Source organism: Bubalus bubalis, chromosome 21 (assembly GCF_019923935.1).
Source record: "Bubalus bubalis isolate 160015118507 breed Murrah chromosome 21, NDDB_SH_1, whole genome shotgun sequence".
In the NCBI taxonomy this organism is placed as follows: domain Eukaryota; kingdom Metazoa; phylum Chordata; class Mammalia; order Artiodactyla; family Bovidae; genus Bubalus; species Bubalus bubalis.
The window spans coordinates 11,645,604-11,668,700 of NC_059177.1; the positions used below are offsets into that span (position 1 = coordinate 11,645,604).

Consider the following 23,097-nt stretch of genomic DNA (forward strand, 5'->3'; position numbering starts at 1 on the left):
CATTGGAAGAGACTCTGATGCTGGGAGGGATTGGGGGCAGGAGGAAAAGGGGACGACAGAGAATGAGATAGCTGGATGGCATCACTGACTCGATGGGCGTGAATCTGAGTGAACTCCGGGAGTTGGTGATGGGCAGGGAGGCCTGGCGTGCTGTGATTCATGGGGTCGCAAAGAGTCGGACACGACTGAGGGACTGAACCGAACTGAACTGAACTTTGCCATTTATGGTAACATTTACTAGTCTGAAGGATTAGAATGTGGTTATCTTTGGAGAGGGGGTTGGTTAATTATTCCACCTACCACAGGGATTTTAGATTTTTTACTATTATCCCATTTCTCCCTGAGGCTCTGTTCTTTTTTTTTTTTTAGTCTCTCTGTTTTAAATTGAGTAAAACTATTGACTTTATCCTCAAGTTCACTAAATTTATCTTATTTTATCTTTATTTTTCTATTGAGCTTCTCCAGGAAGTTTTTTTTTGGAAATTATATGTTTCAGTTGTGTAATTTTCAGTTGGTACTTTAAAAAAAAATAACTTCTCTTTCTTTGTTGAGATTTTTATATTTTTAAAATTTGTTTTCAGATAATTCTTAACTGTTTATTGAAGCATTTTTGTGATGGCTACTTTAAAATTCTTGTCAGAAATTCCAACTAGTGATTCATTTTGGTGTTTGCATCAGTGTGATTGTCTTCTCATTCAAGTGTGTTTTTCCTGGCTCTTGTTGTGACAATGTGATTTTCTTTTTTTAAATTATATTCTGGATGTTTAGGATATTAATGTTAGGAGACTCCTGATCCTATTTAAAATTTCTATTTGAGTAGGCAGTTACTCTGCTTGGGTTTAGTGTGTAAGTCCTGGCCTACTTTTGTGAGCTCTGTAATTCCTGTGATACTTGAGTTTTCAGAGTTCTGGCAGTGCTCTTCTCTTCTGCTTTATTCTTCTGCCCCGCAGGGACTCCTGTTTAATCTCTACAGGTGTTACCTGGACTGACCAGTGGGTGTCTGTTCAGTTCCCCCAGCCCCCCAGCCCCCACCCCAGGTGTGGGGCAGGGAACTAGTTGTCCCTTTGGTGAATCTGGTCTACCATTCTCTGGGTGTGGGGTGCAGACGCTGCTGATGCTGATGCTGTGGACTGGCTGGGTTGTCCCGATGGGGTTTGAGAAATTGTCTTCTAGATCGCTACTGAGCTTCCCCTTTCACAGTACTTTGTCCAGAAAGGATGTTTCGCATTTGTTTGTTTATTTGTCTTTCTATCCTGGTTGGTGGTTCTGGGAGGCAAGCTCTTCTGGTGTCCACTCCTGGATAGGTAGGAGATAAAAACCCAGGGAGCTCACAATGATGCTTTTCTGCACATCCTGAGGGTCCTAGCCAGTCCATCTACTTCTTTCTACCTCTCGGATTGTCTGTTTCAGATTATCTTTATGATTGTCTGTTGAATTATTTCTACGATATTTAGTTGTATTTAGAAGAGAAGAGCAGGGAAATGTGAGCCTATACTGTAATATTCTAGAACTTCTAGAAGTCTAACGATTTTTATTTCAGTGTGTGTGTGCTGGTATTTATTGATAGTTCTGTGAATGGTCAAGACTTTTGCTTTTACTGACACCCTACTTTTCAGAGTGTTTCTCTGCATCTGTTGTTGAGCGTTAAGAACAAGTTAAGAATTATTCTTTTGTTTAAATTGTGTCCCCTTAAATTGTGTAGGAGTCAGAAATGTCTTGTAATCACTGCCTCTTTTTATTTACTCGTTTTATTTATTTATCTTTAGGGAGTGGAGCAACGGCTGTGGTCCAAGCAGCGTATTGTGCCCCTAAAAAGGAGAAAGTGGCAATCAAACGGATAAACCTTGAGAAATGTCAGACTAGCATGGATGAACTCCTGGTATGCACTTCTCATATTTCTTGTATATTCATGTTAGAGTGGGAAATAACTTGAAGTTTTTTACTTTTTTAAAAATAAACTTGTGATTTCTTCATTAATAAGTATTGCTTATTGTAAAATTCATAAAATCCAAGTAACTAGAGAGGAAGAAAATTAGTTACAATTCTCTCATTCTGAGGTTGACACTAAATGTGCTATAAGTGCACATTTAGTCATCTTTGTATTTTTATGATGATAATATCATATACTTGTTCTTGTCTTTAAAAAATTTATCGTAGAATTCTATGTCTATAAATATGAATATAGTTTTCAATAGGTATGTAGTGTTCTGTTGAATATTTCATCTAACCTGTTCTCTGGTACTGAATGATTTTTGTGTCCTCTTTATTGTTATAAACAATGCTTGCTTACTTCTTTCTCTCTTTAAAATAGTATCATGCAGTTGTGATTCCTGGGTCAAATGGAGCATCCTTTAAAGGGCTTTGGCCTTCTAGGAATGTGGGCTCAATCTACATTCTGACCATTGATGCAGGATGGAGATAGAATGACCCAGCAGCATTAGCTCCTCCAAAGGTCAGGAAGAAGAAAGGGGGCCCCAAGAATCTACAGCTGTATGAGATTTCTGCGGTGTTACGAACCATCAACACAGGGATTGTTTTGCAGTTCTTTGTACTCCATGACACCTAGAGTAGTTTTAAGTATGTAGTATGTAGTAAGTATTCAGCAAGTGAAATAAGATAGTTTTTCCACATCATTTGATTTTTCAAATCCTCAACTTCTTTGGCTTAAAATGGAAATATATCTATCTGCTTCTGCTTTGTATACCTCATGAGGTTTTTCTTGAAGATCAAATGATACAGTACTGGAAAACCATAAACCACCACTCAGATGTGAACTAATATTGTTAAATTGTTAAATAATTTCTCTAAGAATCATGTACAGTTATAGTAGAAAGGGCAGAAACTAGGACTGGGATGATTTGTCAGTCCAGAATTTTTTTCCATTGTCTCAGATTGGGTTTAATTTGTAGTGTAACTGTGATATAGAGATAATATAATTATATATCGACCTTTCAGCAGATGAGGCAGATGTATTTCTTCAGGAATTGGTAACGCATATGCAGAAGCTGAAGAACTGGGTTGCTAGAGTGATCTTGAGCTGTTCAGTGAGAGAACATGTACTTGGAAGGAGATGCTGATTGAAACACTATGTGGCGAACTTGGGTTTACAGCTGCCAAGAAGGACCTTAGAGCACCACTTGGACATGTGAACTGCAGTGATCATAACAGAGGCCTAAATTGTAAACTAATTCTTATTAAAGAAAAACAGTATTTTTAATCCATTTATTAACACTGGAATTTGAGAAGTCCAATATGAATTCCTATCATTTGCCAGTTAATTTTCATAATCCATAAGGATGGTATAAAGAAGAATGAAAGTGTTATTATTTACTACTTTATGACTAAAGCAACTAAGGCTCAAAGTTTAAATAACTTGACTACATTCATATGATGGTAATGGCAAACACCTTTTCAGTCCTAGGCGTTAAAGTGTACTTTAACCTCATAAACATCTCTGAGATAGGTAGTAGCTCTCCTCTGTAGATGAGGGAATTAAATCATGATAAGCAACAGAGAGTCTGGACTAAAAAATCAGGTTTTTATGACTCAAGTCTACTATTTTTTTTAACTTCATAAAATACTAATAAAATGATTAAATCTTAGTTCAAAAGTGTAAAGAGCATCTCTTCTCAAATATCATTTGACATTCTTGAAAGTAATATTTGTGTTATTACACTAAGGCCTTACTTTTAGAGGAATGCAAATTTGATATAGCTTAGTAAAAGGAAAGAAATTGGTTAGACCTTTATGAAATTTGTCTACATATTCCAGAAATCTTTACATTGCATATATAGTATTTGCAAATCAACAAATAATAAAGATGAGGGAAGTGATTTAAAGTGACTTTAAAATAATTGGCTTTCTTTAAATAATTGGTGCATATGCAGGTAGGATTCCAATCAACCCTGAACAAGCATCAGAAATATAAAAGAATGCCTGATTTGTGGTATTTGTGGTAGTGTTAGGACTTGAGATCTAAGTGCCAGTGGCTCTGTATCTAAAAGATACAAAGGCCTTCAATTTATCTTTTAAAAAAATTATCAGCTCAGTATACTCAACTTTTGATGTTGTGATTGTAAGATTTTTTTTTCAAAACTGTCTTCATTATAATGCAGAAAGGATGCTCTGGGTTCTCCAGAGAGTACTGATGTAAACCAATTACAGGTGTGTATTGTGTGTGACAGTTACTAGTGAGAAGGCAGTATATTACTCCTTTCTCTAGTCAAAATGTTTTCTTCTCTGACAACCTTTGCAAAAAGTGTGATCACAAAACCAGCTGTCAGATAGTACTACATTTATTTTCTCCAGAGATTTTACTCACAGACTCTAGGAAAGGCATAGAATGCAGATGATTGAGATTTTTCTCTCCTCTGATAAATGCTTGGACTAGATTCATTGGACAAACATCTGAGGGGACCATTAATAGGCTTAAAATGTCTTTTCTTCTATCATAAAGCTCACAATCTGGTTGAAGAGTTAAGATTCTTGTCTGCTGTACAAGGCAGAGTGTGACAGTGCCTCGGAAAAGTTTGAATACTATGTTGAAGTACAAGGTAGAAGCGAACTCCCAGTTATGAAAATGAAGGCCTTTGTGGAGATGTTTGTGTCCTGGGACACCTGGGCTGGGAAGACTTTGAAGAGGCAGAGATGGAGACCCTGCTGATCGGGGGTTTAAAATCAGCAAAGGATAGCATATTATCTAATAACGTTATGAATATGTTGATAAAATATATATTATATATATATTAATGTAACTGAGACGTTTTCATAAAACAGTTCTTAATTATGTGGAATGCACTCTGATTTTTTATCCTATTTTCGTCTATTTTTAATGTGATTCACTAAGTTTGTTTAATAACCCATATGAGTTGCATCTCATAGGTTGAGGAACACTGGATTGCACAAAGAGATATTGAGACTCTAAATTTAGGGAATGACAATGGAAAGAAAGACACAAATTCTGTCAAAATTTTATAGATGGGAAAGTTGTTAGTTCTAGAATGAGTACTTCATGATGGCAGAGACTGTTCACTCTGAATAAATGAATGAATAAATTAACATTACTTGGGGAATGACTCAGTAGTGTGAAGTGAAGGAAAATCAACTATGTTGGAGTAATTAGAAAACCAGGGGGATTGCAACACTATTTATAGTAGTTAGAACGTAGATGCAACCTAGTGTTTATTAACAGATGAATGGATAAAGAAGCTGTGGTGCATATATACAGTGGACTATTACTCAGCCATGAAAAGGAATGCATTTGAGTCAGTTTTAATGAGGTGGACGAACTTAGAGCCTGTTATACAGAGTGAAGTAAGTCAGAGAAAGGTAAATATCATGTACTAACACATATATATGGAATCTAGAAAGATGGCACTGAAGAATTTATTTGCAGGGCAGCAATGGAGAAACAGACAGAGAATAGACTTCTGGACATGGGAAGAGGGGAGGAGAGAGTGAGATATATGGAAAGAGTAACATGAAAACTTATGATACCATAGGTAAAATAGATAGCCAGTGGGAATTTACTATATGACTCGGGGAACTCAAACAGGCTCTGTGACAATCTAGAGGGGTGGGACGGGAGGGAGGTTCAAGAGGGAGGGGACATACATATACCTATGGCTTATTCTTGTTGATATTTGACAGAAAGCAACAAAATTCTGTAAAGCAATTACCTTCAATTAAGAAATAAATAAATTTTAAAAAAAGGAAAAAGAAAGCCAGAGGGCAAAGAATAGAAATCAAGATGAATGAGTTTTAAAAAGGAGTGAACAATGGTCATTAAAACATGGCTTTAGAAAGCCTGAGGTGGAGCACTAAAAATTCCAGACAAAGATCTGGTACTAGCAGACATATAGGACTGTCAGGAAAGCATTTTCATGACTAGGAGTGGAAGCACTTACGAGTGTTGAGGAAGCTGCTGGGAAATTTGAGTCAGAATGAGGCGCGTGGGATCTTTGTTGCAGCGTGCAGGCTTAATTACCCCGTGGCATATGGCATCTTAGTTCCCTGACCAGGGATCAAACCCATGTCTCCTGCATTGGAAGGCAGGTTCTTAACCACTGGACCACCAGGGAAGGCCTACCACAATTTCTTTATTCATCTGTCAGTGTACATCTTGGTTGCTTCCATGTCCTGGCTATTATAAATAGTGGTACAGTAAACATTGGGGTATGTGTTGAATCCTAAATTCTTGAACACAGTTATAATTACCTGGGACTTATGATACGGTCCCAGGTAATTAAACAATGAAAACCCATAAAAACATATTTATTTTTCCTATTTTAATGTTGGCCTTTCCTATGGCTCAGTGGTAAAGAATCCTCCTTCAGTGCAGAAGAGGTGGGTTCTATCCCTGAGTTGAGAAGATCCCCTCGAGTAGGAAATGGCAACCACTCAAGTGTTCTTTCCTGGGAAATCCCATGGACAGAGGAGCCTGGTGGGCTATGGTCCATGGGGTCGCAAAGAACTGGACACACCTGAGCGCTTAAGCACGCAACAGGATTGTAATGTCAGTGTAAGTAAAACTCTTTATAGGAAGGTTTCCCTGATTGTCAGTCCTAATTTTGGATGAATCACCTCTTCAGTGAAATCATATAGTATTTAGTACTTCTTCTGTCAGACTTTATTCCTATGTATTGTAAATTAGTATTTGTCTGACTTCTTCACCAGACCGTAAGTTTCATGAAGGTTCATCATTATATGAGTACTGCACCTGGCATAAGGTGGGCACTTGGTAAATTTCTGTTGAAAGCATGACCTGTGTTTAGACAGGTTTACTCCTGTGTCTAAAATCTGTCTTGCATATTTCATCCTTTTCTTTTTTTCTGTAATTTTATGTGCTTTGCACCTTGTACTGCTATAATATCCCACATCTTGTAAAACACAAACGTAGTTCCCGCCCACTGTATGAAGACTTCTTGCTTTAACTGTTCTTTCCTCTGGAATTCTTGTAACATTTACCTCGTTTGGCATGTATATGCTGTCCTGTACATTCCCTCTTATGTGTACATATCTTATCTATTCAAGTCCCATATAACTGTGCCAATAGGCAGGTGTTTATTACTTTAGTTCCTCTTCCTTATCCTTCGTATTTACTTAGCTTTTAGTACAGAAGACTGTGCTAGTAACTTAGTGGGTAGCAAAAATGCACACAACAAAGTCCTTGCCATAAAAGAACTTACATTCGAGTAGAGAAGATGAGAAGAGAAGGAATCCCTTTCGTTGAACACTTCTTATGAATCAGGGATTTGGAGCAACTTTTACACAGTTGATCTTACTGAACAAATACCAAGGGTGTAGGGCTTATTTACATCAATAAGTAAAAAGCTGTATAAAGTGCTGTAGGATTTCATTCATTCAGCAAATATTTATTGAGGGTAGACTGTGTGCCAAGCACAATGATAAGTGCTAGTAATACAGAGTCTGATCTCTCATTGAGCTTACAGTTTTGTGAGGGATGCAGAAAAATAAACAGGCAACTACAGTATGGTATGATAATTGCCTCCATGTGTAGGAATCCACTTTTAAGTATTTGCTTGGTTGACGTTCTCAGTTCCACAGGGGAAGACAGGCAAATAAGCATCCGATTTTGTATCCATACATATGTGCTATAATGTAAGGAGATGTGCATAGAGCTTAGAAGCCAAGAGAAGGGACATGTCACTAAACCTGGGAAGCTGGGTGGAAGTGGTATTTTGGCTGAGATTGGCAGGGTGATTTGGTGTTTTTAGCTGGATGAAAATGAGGGAAGTGTACTTTAGGCAGAGGCAGCAATAGGGTTAAATGTGCGTAATTAGAAGCAGCTGAAGTTACTATGGTAGGACCGGGGTGTGTTGAGGGTAGTTTCAGTGAAGGCAGTGGGAATAATGGAAAGATAAGCAGGGCCATGACCACAAGACTTCTATAAGGCATCTTATCACACCAAATCTAATTTAAATTCATTAACCGAGAATAGTGTAAGCTTAGACTTTGGGCTCAGGTTTCTACTTTTGGTTTAGTTTATGACCTCTTTAAAGTGAGAACTGTTAATCATTTCACAAAAATGAGGTGAAACAATTTTGGGGAAAAAAAAGCGCCAAACAAAAAAACACTCTCCGTTTATTAGTAATTATCCTCTGTGACTGTAAAACCTGATTTCCCAAGATTTCTTCAGGGACACCCTGAAGTACAAAATGTGTCCCAGTGGAGGCCTCTGTGGTACTGTGCCAAGGTGTGATAAATAGTACATCTCTGGTTTCAGAGATTACTGTTAAATGAGTGAAAGGAGTAGGAATCAGAATGGACTGAGGGAAACCAAGTGGTTTTTTGGTTTAACCATTCTTGAAGAGATCAGAACAATGAAAATCCTAAAAAGGTTGTGACATAGTCTTTGGAATTCCCAAATCCGGATTCAGTAAATTCTAATGTTGTTTTAGGCTTGCATATAACGAATTACCATGTTTTCTCTTTTTTGTAGAAAGAAATCCAAGCCATGAGTCAGTGCCATCACCCTAATATTGTGTCTTACTACACATCTTTTGTGGTAAAAGATGAGCTGTGGCTCGTCATGAAGCTGTTAAGTGGAGGTGAGTAGAGTACAATGAAACGCCAACTTTCATGGTTTGGAAAGTAAATACAGATGTTTTCTTTGGTTTGGTTTTCATGGACATGCATTTGAGGAGATACTGAGATTACAGTATCTAACAATACTAGTGTACAAGGTGAGACAAGTCACATGTTGCATTTGGTTGTCATGCTTCTTCAATTTCTCTCAATCTAGGATGGTTCCCTCCTACTTCCTCTTTTCCATTTCACAAACTTATGAAAGTCTGGTTTGAAGGGTCTATCTTGTAAGATGTTCCACATTCTAGATTTATCTGGTTATTTCTTCCTGGTGATGTTTAACTTGATTTATATTCCTCTGTTTCCTACAAGGACTTCCCTGGTGGCTCAGATGGTAAAGTGTCTGCCTACAAGGCGGGAGACCCGGCTTCAATCCCTGGGTTGGGAAGATCTCCTGGAGAAGGAAATGGCAACCCACTCCAGTATACAAATTAAAAATTAGACCCAAAGGGTTATTTGGACAGAGTATTTTGCAGGTGGTGCTGTGTACTTCACATTGCATCACGTCAAGAAGTAGTGTTTGCTGTCTGGTTGTATCTTTAATAGTGATGTTGATTTTGATTGCTGAAAATTATGACAGCCAGGCCTCTCCATGGAAAAGCTGGCTTTATTTCCCTTTGCAGCTAGCAAGTAGTCTTTGGGATGATACTTTGGCACTGTGAGTATCCAGTTCCCCAAGTCTTTGATCTAATGATTTTTAATATCCATTAACAATCCTTGTTTGAATCACTTACTTTGTCAGAGGTTGCAGAATGGTAATTTTTTCTTTTTTTTTTTTTTTTTATTACCACTTATAAAGTGGTATTCTTTGCTGTAAAGGAACTTTCCTTTATTAACTGGGACTTTTTGATTACTCTATACTGTAATTCCTACTGAAAGAAGGTGAAGTCGCTCAGTTGTGTTGTGTCTGACTCTTTGTGGCCCCATGGACTGTAGTCTACCAGGGTCCTCTGTTCCTGGGATTTTCCAGGCAAGAATACTGGAGTGGGTTGCCATTTCCTTCTCCAGGGGATCTTCCCAACCCAGGGATCGAACCTGGGTCTTCTGCATTGCGGGCAGACACTTTGCTGCTGCTGCTGCTGCTAAGTCGCTTCAGTCGTGTCCGACTCTGTGCGACCCCATAGACAGCAGCCCACCGGCTCCGCCGTCCCTGGGATTCTCCAGGCAAGAACACTGGAGTGGGTTGCCATTTCCTTCTCCAGTGCATGAAAGTGAAAAGTGAAAGTGAAGTCGCTCAGTCGGCAGACACTTTAGACAGGATAAATGTGTTTTTTTAAGGACCAATTTTCACAATAAAGAATTAGTTTAATAATCACTGCCAGTGACTTTTTTTTCTTTTTTCCCGCTGAGTGATGCTTTCTTTTTTGAAGTATTACTATATAAACTCAAGGATTTTTTTCATATATTCAGTGCCTTTCAATCAGTTACACTCTTATTTTTTTTTTTTCGATGCTCAGGTTATCCAAAATTTTGTTAGTGGAAGTCTCTTCAAACATACTGTGGTGTCCTTTTGACATGATCTGTCGATCTTTGATAACCTTGATTTTTGGTTCAGTATATAATGGTTCACATTTATGTTGCTTTTCGCAGAATCAGCCAATATTCTAAGGAGCCCTGATCCTTTTTGTGGGGAATGGTATTCAGAAAGCATAACTTGGATATCTGAGTACTGCTACTATTTTGTCCTTGATTCTGTTTGAATCAAGAGCTTGGAAATATAGCATATTAAAACAAATCATAATTTGACATTAGTATTTCCAATTCAGATTTAACATTGCAGACCTTTAAAACTTTAAAAATTATACTCGAATCTCTTTTCTCTTACACAGAAAATCTTGGTCGCCCATATTAACATAATTACTGTATCCTGCACTATTATGTATACAATTATTTCTGCTTTAGTCCTTAGAATAAAATGTAAGTATTGCTAATTACAAACAGTGGACCCTTAGTATGTATAGATTGAAGATTTTGTTATGGTTGCCCAGAAGTCCATGCCATATAATAAATTAGACATTTTGCTACAACATGGATTTGAATGATGTGGCAAGATAGGACAAGTGAGTGATGGAGCTGCCCAACTTTCCCATCACTTTGCTGCTTGTTTGCATATATATTTAACATGGGAGCATTATTTTCCATTATCGATTGTAGTGTAGGATTATAGGAAAGAGAATCCATGTTTGTTATTTTGATACCATTACTCATCGAACACCTTACTTCCCCAGAGAAGCTTTAAAGAAAAGTCTATAGGCTTTAGAATTAAATTCTAGATTTTCTGCTTAGCGGTTATGTCCCTAGGCAAACTCTTTAAACTCTTTGAACCTATTTACTTGTCTGTTAAATGGGGATGCCTTTCCTGCATTTCAGGGTATTGGGGAGGAGTAAGTGAGATAACTTTGTAAAGCATCCACCACTGTACTGACATGTAGTAGGTGCACAAGAAATTTTAGTCATTAATAATAATGATCCCTTGTTATTTGATGCTTTTCAGTGTAGCCAGAATCACCTTTTTGTTTCAATCCCATTAGTGACACACTGGAGAAAATGGATTGCTTTGTTAAAGGCCCTGTTCATATGATGGTTGGAAGCCTTGCTAACACCAACCACCTTTCAAGATGGTGGTCAAGTATGGTTCTTTCAGTATGGACAGATATGGGAATATTAGGTAATACTGTTCGTTATTGATCACCTATAGCATAATTTTCTTTATATGTAATTTGCAAAATGTGTAATACAGAGTTTTCAATGTCTTGCTAAAAAGTCCTCTGATTAATAGGAATAAATTGTCTGCTTGATTCTCTCATCCATAGCTGTATGCCAGTCCATCCTTTCTGCTACTTATAAGCAGAATGCCTTAAAATTTTTTTTTTTTTTTTTAAAGAATTCCCATTCCTCTCTCAGTGAGTATATGTCCTGGTCACAAGGCAGGATATGGTATATGTAGCTGGGTGGGATGTCTTTGAAATGTACCTTTCTGTTCTTCCAGGTCTTAAGTTTCCTGGGGTGGTGCCCAGTTTTTCCAGCATAGCACTCAGCAGATTTCCTGGGCAATAATTTTCAAATATGTTCCAAGCATTAATTCTTTTAAAAATTACTTTTAATTTTATGAGTCAACATAATCTTATATCTAAATGTTTACTTTTAAAATATTAAAAATTTTGCATCTTTTTAAGGAAAGTGTAATCTTTTGTAGTTTTAAAGTGAACACATTTAAACTGAAGAGATACATTAAGCAATATGTAGAAAACAAACAATAGAACTAAGCACAGCAAAAAAACTTTTTTTGAATAGGAGGGAACTGTCAAGATAGCTCAGTTAAAATGCCTTTCATCAAATACTTATTGATTACCAATACATTGGTGAATCAGTCAGTCAGTTCCTTACTCTTATGGGTCTTACAACTAACAAGAAAAAGTTGCAGTTTAATAATTATAAGTGTGTCAAGTGCCCTGAGGAGGTATCAGGTATCGTGGGAATGAGTATCAGGAGAACTTAACTACTGAGGGAGAATGGCTGTGATGGGACGGAGACCGCCTTCAGGAGCTGATGTTCTTCAGGAGCCTCAAAGAGTAGGTAACAACTAGCCAGGTGACATGGATGTGGAGGTGGTGTCAAGGGAAAATGGGAGAAAGACCCAGAGAGACGGAGCACTGTACTGGGGGTGAGTGCAGGCAAGGTGGAGGAGAGTGGTGTGTCTTGGGATCTGATAAGGAAATCACAGCTAGAGCAGAGAGAGTGAGAGATGGGGACCACTGAGAAGCAGGGGCTCCATCTGAATAATTTATAAATATAAATAGCCAGAGTTAACACAAATATGTATAGGCCACATTCTTTCATATAACTTTTCCTTTCATACTAATTTTTCCTTTAAAACGCTTATTTTTGATTTAGCAGCATTGTACTGATGTAGAATTTAATAATCTAATTAAAATGTAAAATGAACTGCAACTGGCACTCTTAAGCCCATGGACCAGAAGGACATCATGCTTGAAATAAGTTGAAATGTGCCTATTATAATTATTTTATAATGCTTTCCTATAACTATGATATTCTTATCTTTTATTAATTAAATAATTGGAACTCATGTTGAATGTTGAAATTTATTAGTATAGAAGGTTAATCTTTAGAAATTAGAACCACTTTCTATCTAAATAGCTATTTAGCTAAATAGCTATTTCTACCATTTATTAGCTATTTCTACCATTATTACCATTTCTACCATTTATTAGCACCAAACTTCAATATAAGATTTTTAGAAATCAAAGTAATTAAGGAATCTTCTGAAAGGAAAAGATAAAGAAGAATCTGTAGGCTTTAAAGGGAGGAACTATAGAAATGCAGAAATCTAATTTAAATTCACTATCTTAGTGAATTACTTTGTGATTTAAGGATGCTCTCATCTTTGTCATCTTCTGAGAGAGGAAAAAGTATGGGACTTCTTTGACCCTGAGCATGACCCAGGTAAAAAATGCATGGTATTGTGAGTGACAACTTTTGGATGGTCAAACAACAGTGAGGGTATGTCTGCTGATTTGAAATGAAATACTCAGAGCAAGCAAATTTTGGCTCCTTTTAAAACTTATATGGCTTAGGAAGACATAAGCAGCACCCAGTGGCTAAAGATTGATTAAAACTTGGTAAAAATACTGGTAACTAAAATGGGTGAATTAATTTTGGACTCAGAGTGTTTTTTCATAAAAATAAACTGAGGACATAAACATGTTGACTGAGTGATTAATTTGATTGAGCTATAATTGTCAGATTTAACAAATGTCTTGAACCAGCAACTGCTTCACTACTTTTTCAATATCATTTTAATGTGTAGTAATGATTTTCTTGGACAGTAAAAGTTTTTCACTGTTTTTTAAAATGTTCGTGCCATAGACTATGAAGGCAGACGTGAGATAGTTTGGGGAGTAGATGATCTACACTTCAATTTTTTGTTTTATTAAAAAATTTGTACCAAATCCCTCTTGTTTTCCATTATTTAATTTACTTGCATTCACTTTAAAAAATTCTTGGGTTTCAGTGGACAATCTAGGTTGTTAAAGTGCAACTTCTTGGGCCCTACCTCAGATCTCTTGAATGGCAATCTATAAGATCTGGGAATCAGCATTTTTAGCTAGTTTGCTAAGTAATTTCTTAATGTATTAAAGTTTGAGAACAAATTATCCCTACAGAACACTTCTTGCAGATTATACCCAAGGACATAGTATTTTATATGCTGATACAGGCTTCCTTCCTTGTTCCTTTTCTTTAAATCTTAATTTTAATCATCCAGTGATAGTTTTCTTTCACTTAGCATATTTTACCTTTGTCTTTCTCTTAGTTTATATAAAGAATTGTATATAATTTCTATATTTCAAGAGGGGGGATTGTAGGCATTGTGTAAGATGCTGGAAGATGCTGAGGAAATCATTTGGGAAAGAAAGGGGAACCTTCCAGGACCAATACTTGTCAGTTAAGGATGTAGATCTTAGTGACATGATCATCCCTTCACCTATAAAAATCATATTGTTGGGAGACTAAAACTGAAAAGACAACTTATCCCAGGGAAAGGGGCTTTTTATATACCCTTGTTTGGGTATATCCATTCTGGGCATAATCTGGGGATGTGTGTTGCTTTAATTTCCCTATTAATCACTGGGTGATGTGAAATTAATAGAAATCTAAGATTTTCGAAAGGAGTTCCTGCTTCAGACTCATTTACAATGCATACCTGGTAGCTTTAATGTGCCCTAGGGTCTTTGTTGCACCTTTTTTTGATCTCCCAGACTAGAAGGTCCCTGAAAGTCAGCAGTCATGCTCTGTGTATCTGGACATACTCTGTGGCACCTAGTTCTAGATCTCATATAATATGACTAAACTATTGAATGAAAAAACTGTGATTTTATTTCCCAGTAGGAGTTTTCCCCTTTGCATTCCTTATTTTAGATATTCTTTACATTACAGACATTTAACTCAGTTGGCATTTATATATATGTTTTCTTACTGAACACTTCTTAATGTGGCCTGGATTTCTCAGAAGAATGAAATACCTGGGCAGTTGGTATAGTCACTTTGCTCTGGGGGTCAATGTGTGATTGGTTAAACTAAACAGAACAAAACTTGTTCCTTAGTTCCCCTCTTTGTGGATCATAGTCTTATGAATCCCAGAAATAAAGAGGGAGAAAATCTTTAAAAAGTTACCAAGAATCTGAAGTCTCCCATTATTTGTCTACAGAAAAGAAACAGCCTTTCTCCTGCTAGAGGTGGGGTGTGGTAGTTGCCTTGCTTTCCAGGATGGGGAGGGTGGGATATGGGAATCTTATTCTGCTTTATATGCACTTTCAACCAGTTTTCCTGTGTTCAAACCTTTCCATCAGTAACCCTTCACATCCTTATACGTGGTCTAAGGTGTTTGTGTTCTGAGCCTTTCTGGAACTCAAGGGAAAGGATCTACGTTTTCCTGACTGATACACCTCCTCTGCAGGCACTGAAGTTTCCAATTTTTCCCCCTGCATACTCAAAGTTACTTTTTCTGCTTTCTGTCTTTCAGAAAATTAATGATGTATCTCTTTTGTTATCTTCTTTTCTTTTATATTCTGGATTTATGCCCTTTTTGTCAGGCTTATCAAGTTAGTGGATTTCAAGTGGGAGCTGAAGTAAATGTGTTCAGTTCTCTCATGTTTTCAAGGATTCCATCTAGACCATTTCTTTCCCTCTATTGGAAATATATTTTTTTCTTTTTAAGTGTGTGCAATAAAAAACACCCACCAGGGCAAGTTTTCAACAGAAACATTTGCCAAGAAATGGACATTCAATGTTTTCAGTGTACTTTATGTTGTATTCCAGACTCCTTGGCACAATTTTTAATATTGGAGATTATTTTGTTTTGGTTCTCTGATCTTTATGGGCCATTGTACTGCCAGAAATCCTACTGATCTCTAGCAAGCTTTTTTTTTTTATGGTAGATAACATTCTGTGATTCTAATTATTATGTGTTTAGTTGCTCAGTCATGTCTGACTCTTTGCAACCCTACGGACTATAGCCTGCCACACTCCTCTGTCCATGGGGATCTTCCAGGCAAGAATACTGGAGTGGGTTGCCATGCCCTCCCCCAGGGAATCTTCTCAACCCAGGGATCGAACCCAGGTCTCCCACATTTCAGGCAGATTCTTTACCAGCTGAGCCACCGGGGAAGCCCTTATTTATTATATTGGTGTGTTTTCCCTCCTTCTGATTTTTAGTAGGAGTATTATTTCCCATCCTGGGAAGAATGAGATTGATTATACATCTAGGCTGTTATTTAAAGAGAACTGCTACTTTTATTCCTTGCATATTTTTCTTTGTCTTACCTGTTTTATTTCTATTACTTATTAACCTGAAATATAATTTTAACCTTTAAATTAGTTTGCATACACATGTGATATTTGACCTGAATTTCAGTTGTGTTTTATATCTTTATTTAAACAATGTTGCATACTCTAATCTGATGTTAGAAACCTAAATTGGTTTGTTACATCTTTTGCTAAAGTGTTATTGACCAGTATGGTTTACCTAGGGATTCTTCAGAGGTGATTTTAAAAATCCTCTATTACCTTTTTCAAATTCTTATTAGATGTCTAAAGAAGATGCTGGTGTAACACTTCTGTTTGGATATTATCAGGTTGCTTTCTGTTTTAGAGTAGAATTAATATATTATTAATTTTAAACTTTTATATTTCCTTATATTGCTATTTTTTCCTTCCTTTCCTGCACAGCTAAGTTTATGAGAAGATTTACATGTGTTTTGATTTTTAAATGGCTCTGAATTTATATTGAATGAGTTAAAAAATTATTGAAAACATTTTATTCTCTTTTCAGGTTCTGTTCTAGATATTATTAAGCACATTGTGGCAAAGGGGGAACATAAAAATGGGGTCCTGGATGAAGCTACCATCGCTACAATACTCAAAGAAGTGCTGGAGGGTTTGGAATACCTGCATAAAAATGGACAAATTCACAGGTATGTAAAAGATAGCACTCCTCTCTTTGGGATAAGTGCAGCAGTAGTTATGCTGTTTCATTTCATTGAGGCTATTCCTTGTTTTTTGGCACAGTTACTCATAATCTCTCAGTGTTAGCAGGGCTCTTGGTATTATATTATTAGTTCCAATACACTGTGGTTACACAGCTGCTGCTAAGTCACTTCAGTTGTGTCCGACTCTGTGCGACCCCATAGATGGCAGCCCACCAGGCTCCCCAACCCTGGGATTCTCCAGGCAAGAACACTGCAGTGGGTTGCCACTTCCTTCTCCAGTGCATGAAAGTGAAAAGTGAAAGTGAAGTCGCTCAGTCGTGTCCAACCCTCAGCAACCCCATGGACTGCAGCCTTCTAGGCTCCTCCATCCATGGGATTTTCCAGGCAAGAGTACTGGAGTGGGGTGCCATTAAACATTTAAAAAATAACAAATGCTCTAGTCAAATTGGAAACTCAAAAATAAATTCCTAATTTCCTACCAGGAGTCAGTTGCCTTAATCAACTGATAACAGTTTGGAATATTCCTTTCTAATTTGTTTTATATCTTGAGTATTTTCTGAAATTATTAAAAGCTTTTGTAAAATAGCTTTTAAAATTAAACATTTTTTTTTTTTAATAAAATAACATTTGAAGAGCCATATAGCATTTCATAGCTCAAGTATTTCTGGCTCTTTATATCTATTCAGCCCCTGTGTATGGATAACAAGAATTGTTATCTGTACAAATGGTGGTAGATTCTGTTAGTACAAATTTGTTTAGTCCCTGGATTTGGTTTTCCTTCATTTGAAGATATATTTATTTCCCCATCATTTCTTAAGGATAGTTTCCCTGGATATAAGAGTTTGTAGTTTACATTTCTTTTCTTTCAGCACTTGAAAGATATGTTACTTAATTCTGGCCATCCTGGTTGCAGATAAGAAATCTGTCGTGTGAATTGGTACAAATATGTTGCTTTTCTCTGGCTATTTTCAAGATTGTTTCTTTATGGGACTTCCTGGTGGTTCAGTAGTTTAGGACTGTCCTCTCAATGCAGAAGGCACAGATTCAATATCTAGTCTGGGAGCTAAGATCCCCCAATGCTGCACGGCATAGCAAAAAAAAAAAAAAAAAGCAATTGTTTTCTTTATCTTTGGTTTTCAGAAGTTTAATTATGATGTGTCTTAGTGTGGATTTCTTTAGGTCTATCCAGTTTGGGATTCCCAAATTTCTTCAATCTAGGTTTTTGTCCTCACCAATTTTGGGAAGTTTTCAGCCATTATGTCTTTGAATACCTTTGTAAGCTATTTTCCTTCCTTTTTTTCTGGGACTCTAATGGTGGAAATGTTAGGTCTTTTGTTGTTGAACCATAATCCTTCTGGCTCAGTTTTCAACCTATTTTTTTCTGTGTTCAAATTGAGTAAATGTTCTTGATTTGCTTTGAAGTTTGCTGATTCTATCCTCTGTCCTCTCCATTCTACTCTGGAACCCATTCCTGGAGCTTTTATTTCTGTTACTGTAGGTTTTCAGTTAAATAATTTTTATTTGGTTCTTTTTACATTTTTAATTTTTTTTGCTGAGATTTTCTGTTTTTCATTTTAGAATTTCAAATTGCATGTTAGAAGCATTTTTATGATGGCTGGTTTAAAATTCTTGTCAAATAGTTCCAACATCTGATTCTTCTTCATGTTGATATCAGTCTTTCTGATCCTGTTTCTTTTTGGCCATGCCATGTGGCATGCAGGGGCTTAGTTCCCCGCCAGGGATTGAACCTGTGCCCCCTGCATTCGAAGCACAGAGTCTTAACCACTGAACTGTCAGAAAAGTCCCTTAGATGTCTTTTCTTATTAATTTTTTCTGGTTCTTGGTATGTTGAATAATTTTTTAAATTGTACCATGGATATTTTGGATATTATGTTAGAAGACTTTTGATCTAATGATATATTGAAGTAATATATTTTAACAGGCCATTTCCCTGATTTTGAGAGCCCTCGCAGTGGTGTTCTGGTTTGTTTTGTATTTGTAGCACTGCTGAGGCTCTCTTCTCAATTCCTGCTGATGCCACCCATGGGAGTAGAATGCACTTGCCCAGGTCTGATGCTGCTAGGTGGAAGGTGGGAGATAGTGGCTGTGCCTGTGAGTCTGTGAACACTTCCTTGAGCTCATCTTGTAGCCTGCCACCTGATGCTAGTTGGGCTCCCGTTCATTCTCTGGTACTGCCTGTGGACTTGAAAGGCACATTTTCTAGGTCACCTTTTGCTACTGGGTGAGTTGGGAGACACTGGGTCTGGGTCATCTATTGCCACTGTGTAGAGGAGCTAAAGGTACCAGACCTGGGTCAGTCTCAGCTGCTGGTTGGAAGAATGGGAGGTATTGGCTGGGCCTGTCAGTGATGCTGGTATAGGCAGCATGGACCTATCTACACTAGATGTAGATTGGACAGTGAGTGAAGTTTCCTGTCTGGTCTTCATTGGCACCTCTGGTTCTGGCCTGATTGGGTCAGCCTGAGACTCTGTAGTCCAGCTGTGTAATCAGGGATGAGGTCCCTCCTAGGTTTGGTGCCTCTTTGGCCACAAAGGGCAGGCTTAGAGCTTTTTTTTTTTTTTTTTTTGATCTGTACTTGTTGACAGTTCTGGTTGCAAGACTATAATACCCATTCCAGGATATATGAGATTAAAAGAAAACTCAGGGAGGTGGTATAGTACTATGTGAAAGTGGACTTGAATTCATTGTAAATGTGTAGAGCAGACTCTAGGGAAACCACTAAAAAAGGAAGAAAAGAATATGCTTAGAGAGGAGAGAAAAATAGAATTATGTAAAATGCTCAATTAAAATCAAAGAAGGCAGAAAGAGTGGAAGAACACAAGATATATATATACCTAATATATATATAGATATATATCTTTAAAATCACCTACTTTTAAGGAACTACAAAAAGAACAGACTAAGCCCAGAATTAGCAGAAGGAAATTAAATAAAAACATCAAGAGTGAAAATATATGAAATAACAGACTAAAAAGACAATTGAAAAGATCAATGAAACTAAACTGGTTTCTTAAAAAGACAGATTGTTGGCTAGACTCACCAAGAGAAAGAGAGGACTCCAATTCAGAAGTCAAAGAGGAAACATTGCAGCTGACACCACAGAAATATGAGATTGTTAAGAGACGACTATGAACAGGTATATACCAACAAACTGTAGCACCTAGAAGAAATGGATAACTTCCTAGAAACATAGACTCTACTAAGACTGAATCATGAAGAAACAGAAAATCTAAACAGACCAGTTACTACTAAGTAGATCAAATCAATAATCAAAAACTTCCTGACAAAAGTCAAGGACCAATAAATTCACTGGTGAATTTTATCAAACATTTAAACAGGAACTTATATAATCCTTCTCACATTCCTCCAAAAACTAGAAGAGAAGGGAACATTACAAACTCATTTTACAAGGCCACCATTACCCTGATACCAAAGCCAGACAAAGACTCAAGGTCCTCAACAAAACATTAGCAAACCAAAATCAGCAGTACATTAAAAGGATTATGGACCATGATTAAGTGGGCTTCATTCTAAAGATGCAGGGATGGTGCAGCATATTCAAGTCAGTGAGTATAGTACACCACTTTAACAAAATGAATGATAAAATCTTGATCATCTCAGTGTTGTTTTTTAGTTGCTAAGTCGTATCCAGTTCTTTTGCTACCCTATGAACTATAGCCCGCCACACTCCTGTGTCCATGGGATTTCCTAGGCAAGAACATTGGAGGGGTTGCCATGGCCTTCTCCAGGTGATCTTCCTGACCCAAGGATCAACCAACCTGTCTCTTGTGTCTCCTGCAGTGGCTGGCAGACTTTTTACCACTGCACCACCTGGGAAGCCCTCCAAGGCTTACTGCTCTACTCTTGTCCTTTTCATTTCTGAAGCTTGAAGATTTCCGTTTTTTATTTCATGTTGAGTTATGTGGCAGTATTCTCCCCTGATTTATCCAGCATTTTTCTTTGTGTTTGGCGCAGAGGAATGGTGTGTCTTAGGGCCAAGGTCTGTATAGTAAGTGATGAAAATCTGTTTACTGTGTTGTTGCAATAGAAATTCTCTTATACATTAAATCAGAGGCCCTAACATTGGCTTCATATTGGAATCACCTGGGAAAGTTTACTAAGTACTGATTACTAGATCTACTGCCAGAAATTCATTTAAGTGATTTGTGATGAGGCCTTGGCGTTGAGACTTTTGAAAGTTTCCCAAGAGATCCTAGTATGCAGCCAAGGCTAAGAACCATATTTACACTTCAGCTGAGCTGCACTGAGACTTCAATAGGAGAAAGTTGGGAGAAAGTTGTTTTACTGGGAAGCAGACAGGGATGTTTTTGGTAGATTTTGTTACTTCTCATATCTTTAGAGTCCAGTTGTTATTTCAGATAGATTTGTATCAGTCTGCTGGATTAGGTCAAATAATTTTACTCTGTCTCTATTGTGTTTTCTCCTTGACCCCTGAGGCTTTAGAGGTTTCTACTAGAGTGAACAGGTCTCTAAATTAGAGTTACACTTTTCTCTCTGTATCTATGTACCCAAATATTTTTCCTATTTAAAGGGGTTAACTTTAACAGAAACGGTAGATATTTAGTCAGTTTAAGATGCGTAAATGTAGTGTTATTTTTCAGCTTTGTTATGATTCATTTCTTCTCTTGAACTGTGCCTATTATTGGGCTTCCCAGGTGGCACTAGTGGTGAAGAGCCAGCCTGCCAGTGCGGCCTGCCAGTGCAGCAGACGTAAGAGACACGGGTTCAATCCCTGGGTTGGGAAGATCCACTGGAGGAGGAAATGGCAACACACTCCAGTATTCTTGCTTGGAGAATCTCATGGGCAAAGGAGCCTGGCGGGCTGCAGTCCACAGGGTCACAGAGAGTCAGATATGACTGAAGTGACTTAGCACATAGCACATGACATGCCGTTTGTTGAGTCATGAAAATGTAACGGGGAGAAACTTGTTCAGTACTTTTAATTTTAAATTTAATTTTAAAAGGAATTTGCAACTTTGGTGTAATAGTGACACGTGAGAAATGGCATCAAGCTGTGAAAAACAGAACTTACTGTTCTTGCTATTTAAGAGTGGTTGGGGGATATAACTGGGGGCTGCTGGGTTGCTTGATATTCTTTGAGATGAAGTTTTTTAAAAAAAGGACTATTATATTGATTTCCAGATGTTTAGTTACAAATCTTTTCCTTCAAAGTTCAATTTGTCCTGTTGTGTGTAAGGACAGACTGGTGTTTAATTATCCAGTGAGCCATTTAGCTTCATGGTATTCCTCTGCTTTCACTCTTGGAAGCTGTTCTATAGATTGCAATTTTGGTCTGAAGAGGGAAACATGAATTTATTATCTTAATTGATGAGGAAAAGTAGTCATCCAAAGTATAGGTTCTGCTGACAAGAGATTGCTGTTTCTTCACTTAAGACAAAAGCTTAGGGACTCTTCTGGTGGTCCAGTGATTAAGAATCTGTCTTGCAATGCAGGGATTCAGGTTCAATCCTTGGTCAGAGAACTGAGATCCCACAGGCCTCAGAGCAACTAAGCCCATGCACCACAACTGCTGAGTCCATATGTGTGCTCTGGAGCCTGCGCTCCACAACTAGAGAATGCATGTGTCACAGTGAAAGATCCTGCCTGCCACACCCGAGACCTGACACAGCAAAAGAAAGAAACGTTTTTTAAAAAGACAGAAGCTTAGAAAACAGTTTTTGAATGGGTAACACCAATATTTAACTCAGATGACCATTATATCTACTATGGTGGGCAAAAATCCCTTAGAAGAAATGGAGTAGCCATCATAGTCAACAAAAGAGTTTGAAATGCAGTACTTGGGTGCAATCTCAAAAGCGACAGAATGGCCTCAGTTCCTTTCCAAGGCAAACCATTCAGTATCACAGTAATCCAACTCTATGCCCCAACCACTAATGCTGAAGAAGATAAAGTTGAATGGTTCTCTGAAGACCTACAAGACCTTCTAGAACTAACACCAAAAAAAAATATCCTTTTCATCATAGGGGACTGGAATGCAAAAGTAGGACGTTAAGAAATAACTTCTAGAGTAACTTGGAGTAACAGGCAAGTTTGGCTTTGGAGTACAAAATAAAGCAGGGCAGAGGTTAATAGTTTTGCCAAGAGAACACACTGGTCATAGCACACACCCTCTTACAACAACACAAGAGATGACTCTACACATGGACATCACCAAATGGTCAATACCAAAATCAGATTGATTCTGTTCCTTGCAACTGAAGATGAAGAAGCTGTATACGGTCAGCAAAAACAAGACTTGGAGCTACTGTGGCTCAGATCATGAGCTCCCTATTGCAAAATTCAGACTTAAATTTAAGAAAGTAGGGAAAACCACTAGGCCATTCAGGTATGACCTAAATCAAATCCCTTACGATTATACAGTGGAGCTGATGAACAGATAGATCTGGTAGACAGAGTGCCTGAAGAACTGTGGACGGTGGTC

At 37.5% G+C, this 23,097-nt stretch overlaps 1 protein-coding gene across 2 annotated transcripts in view; it reads left to right on the forward strand.

The window, feature by feature from the left end:
• OXSR1 (oxidative stress responsive kinase 1) overlaps nucleotides 1-23,097 on the forward strand; it is an 89,013-nt gene that overhangs the window by 18,197 nt on the left and 47,719 nt on the right. Inside the window, exons 1-4 of one of the 2 annotated variants that reach the window (XM_025272781.3) lie at nucleotides 1,767-1,879; nucleotides 8,462-8,570; nucleotides 11,139-11,275; nucleotides 16,457-16,598. In XM_025272781.3, the coding sequence (XP_025128566.1) occupies nucleotides 11,155-11,275; nucleotides 16,457-16,598 (263 nt within the window). In that variant the 5' untranslated portion in view covers nucleotides 1,767-1,879; nucleotides 8,462-8,570; nucleotides 11,139-11,154. Of the gene's footprint in view, nucleotides 1-1,766; nucleotides 1,880-8,461; nucleotides 8,571-11,138; nucleotides 11,276-16,456; nucleotides 16,599-23,097 lie in introns of those variants that run through there. The other variant, XM_006077012.4, reaches the window with a different exon arrangement.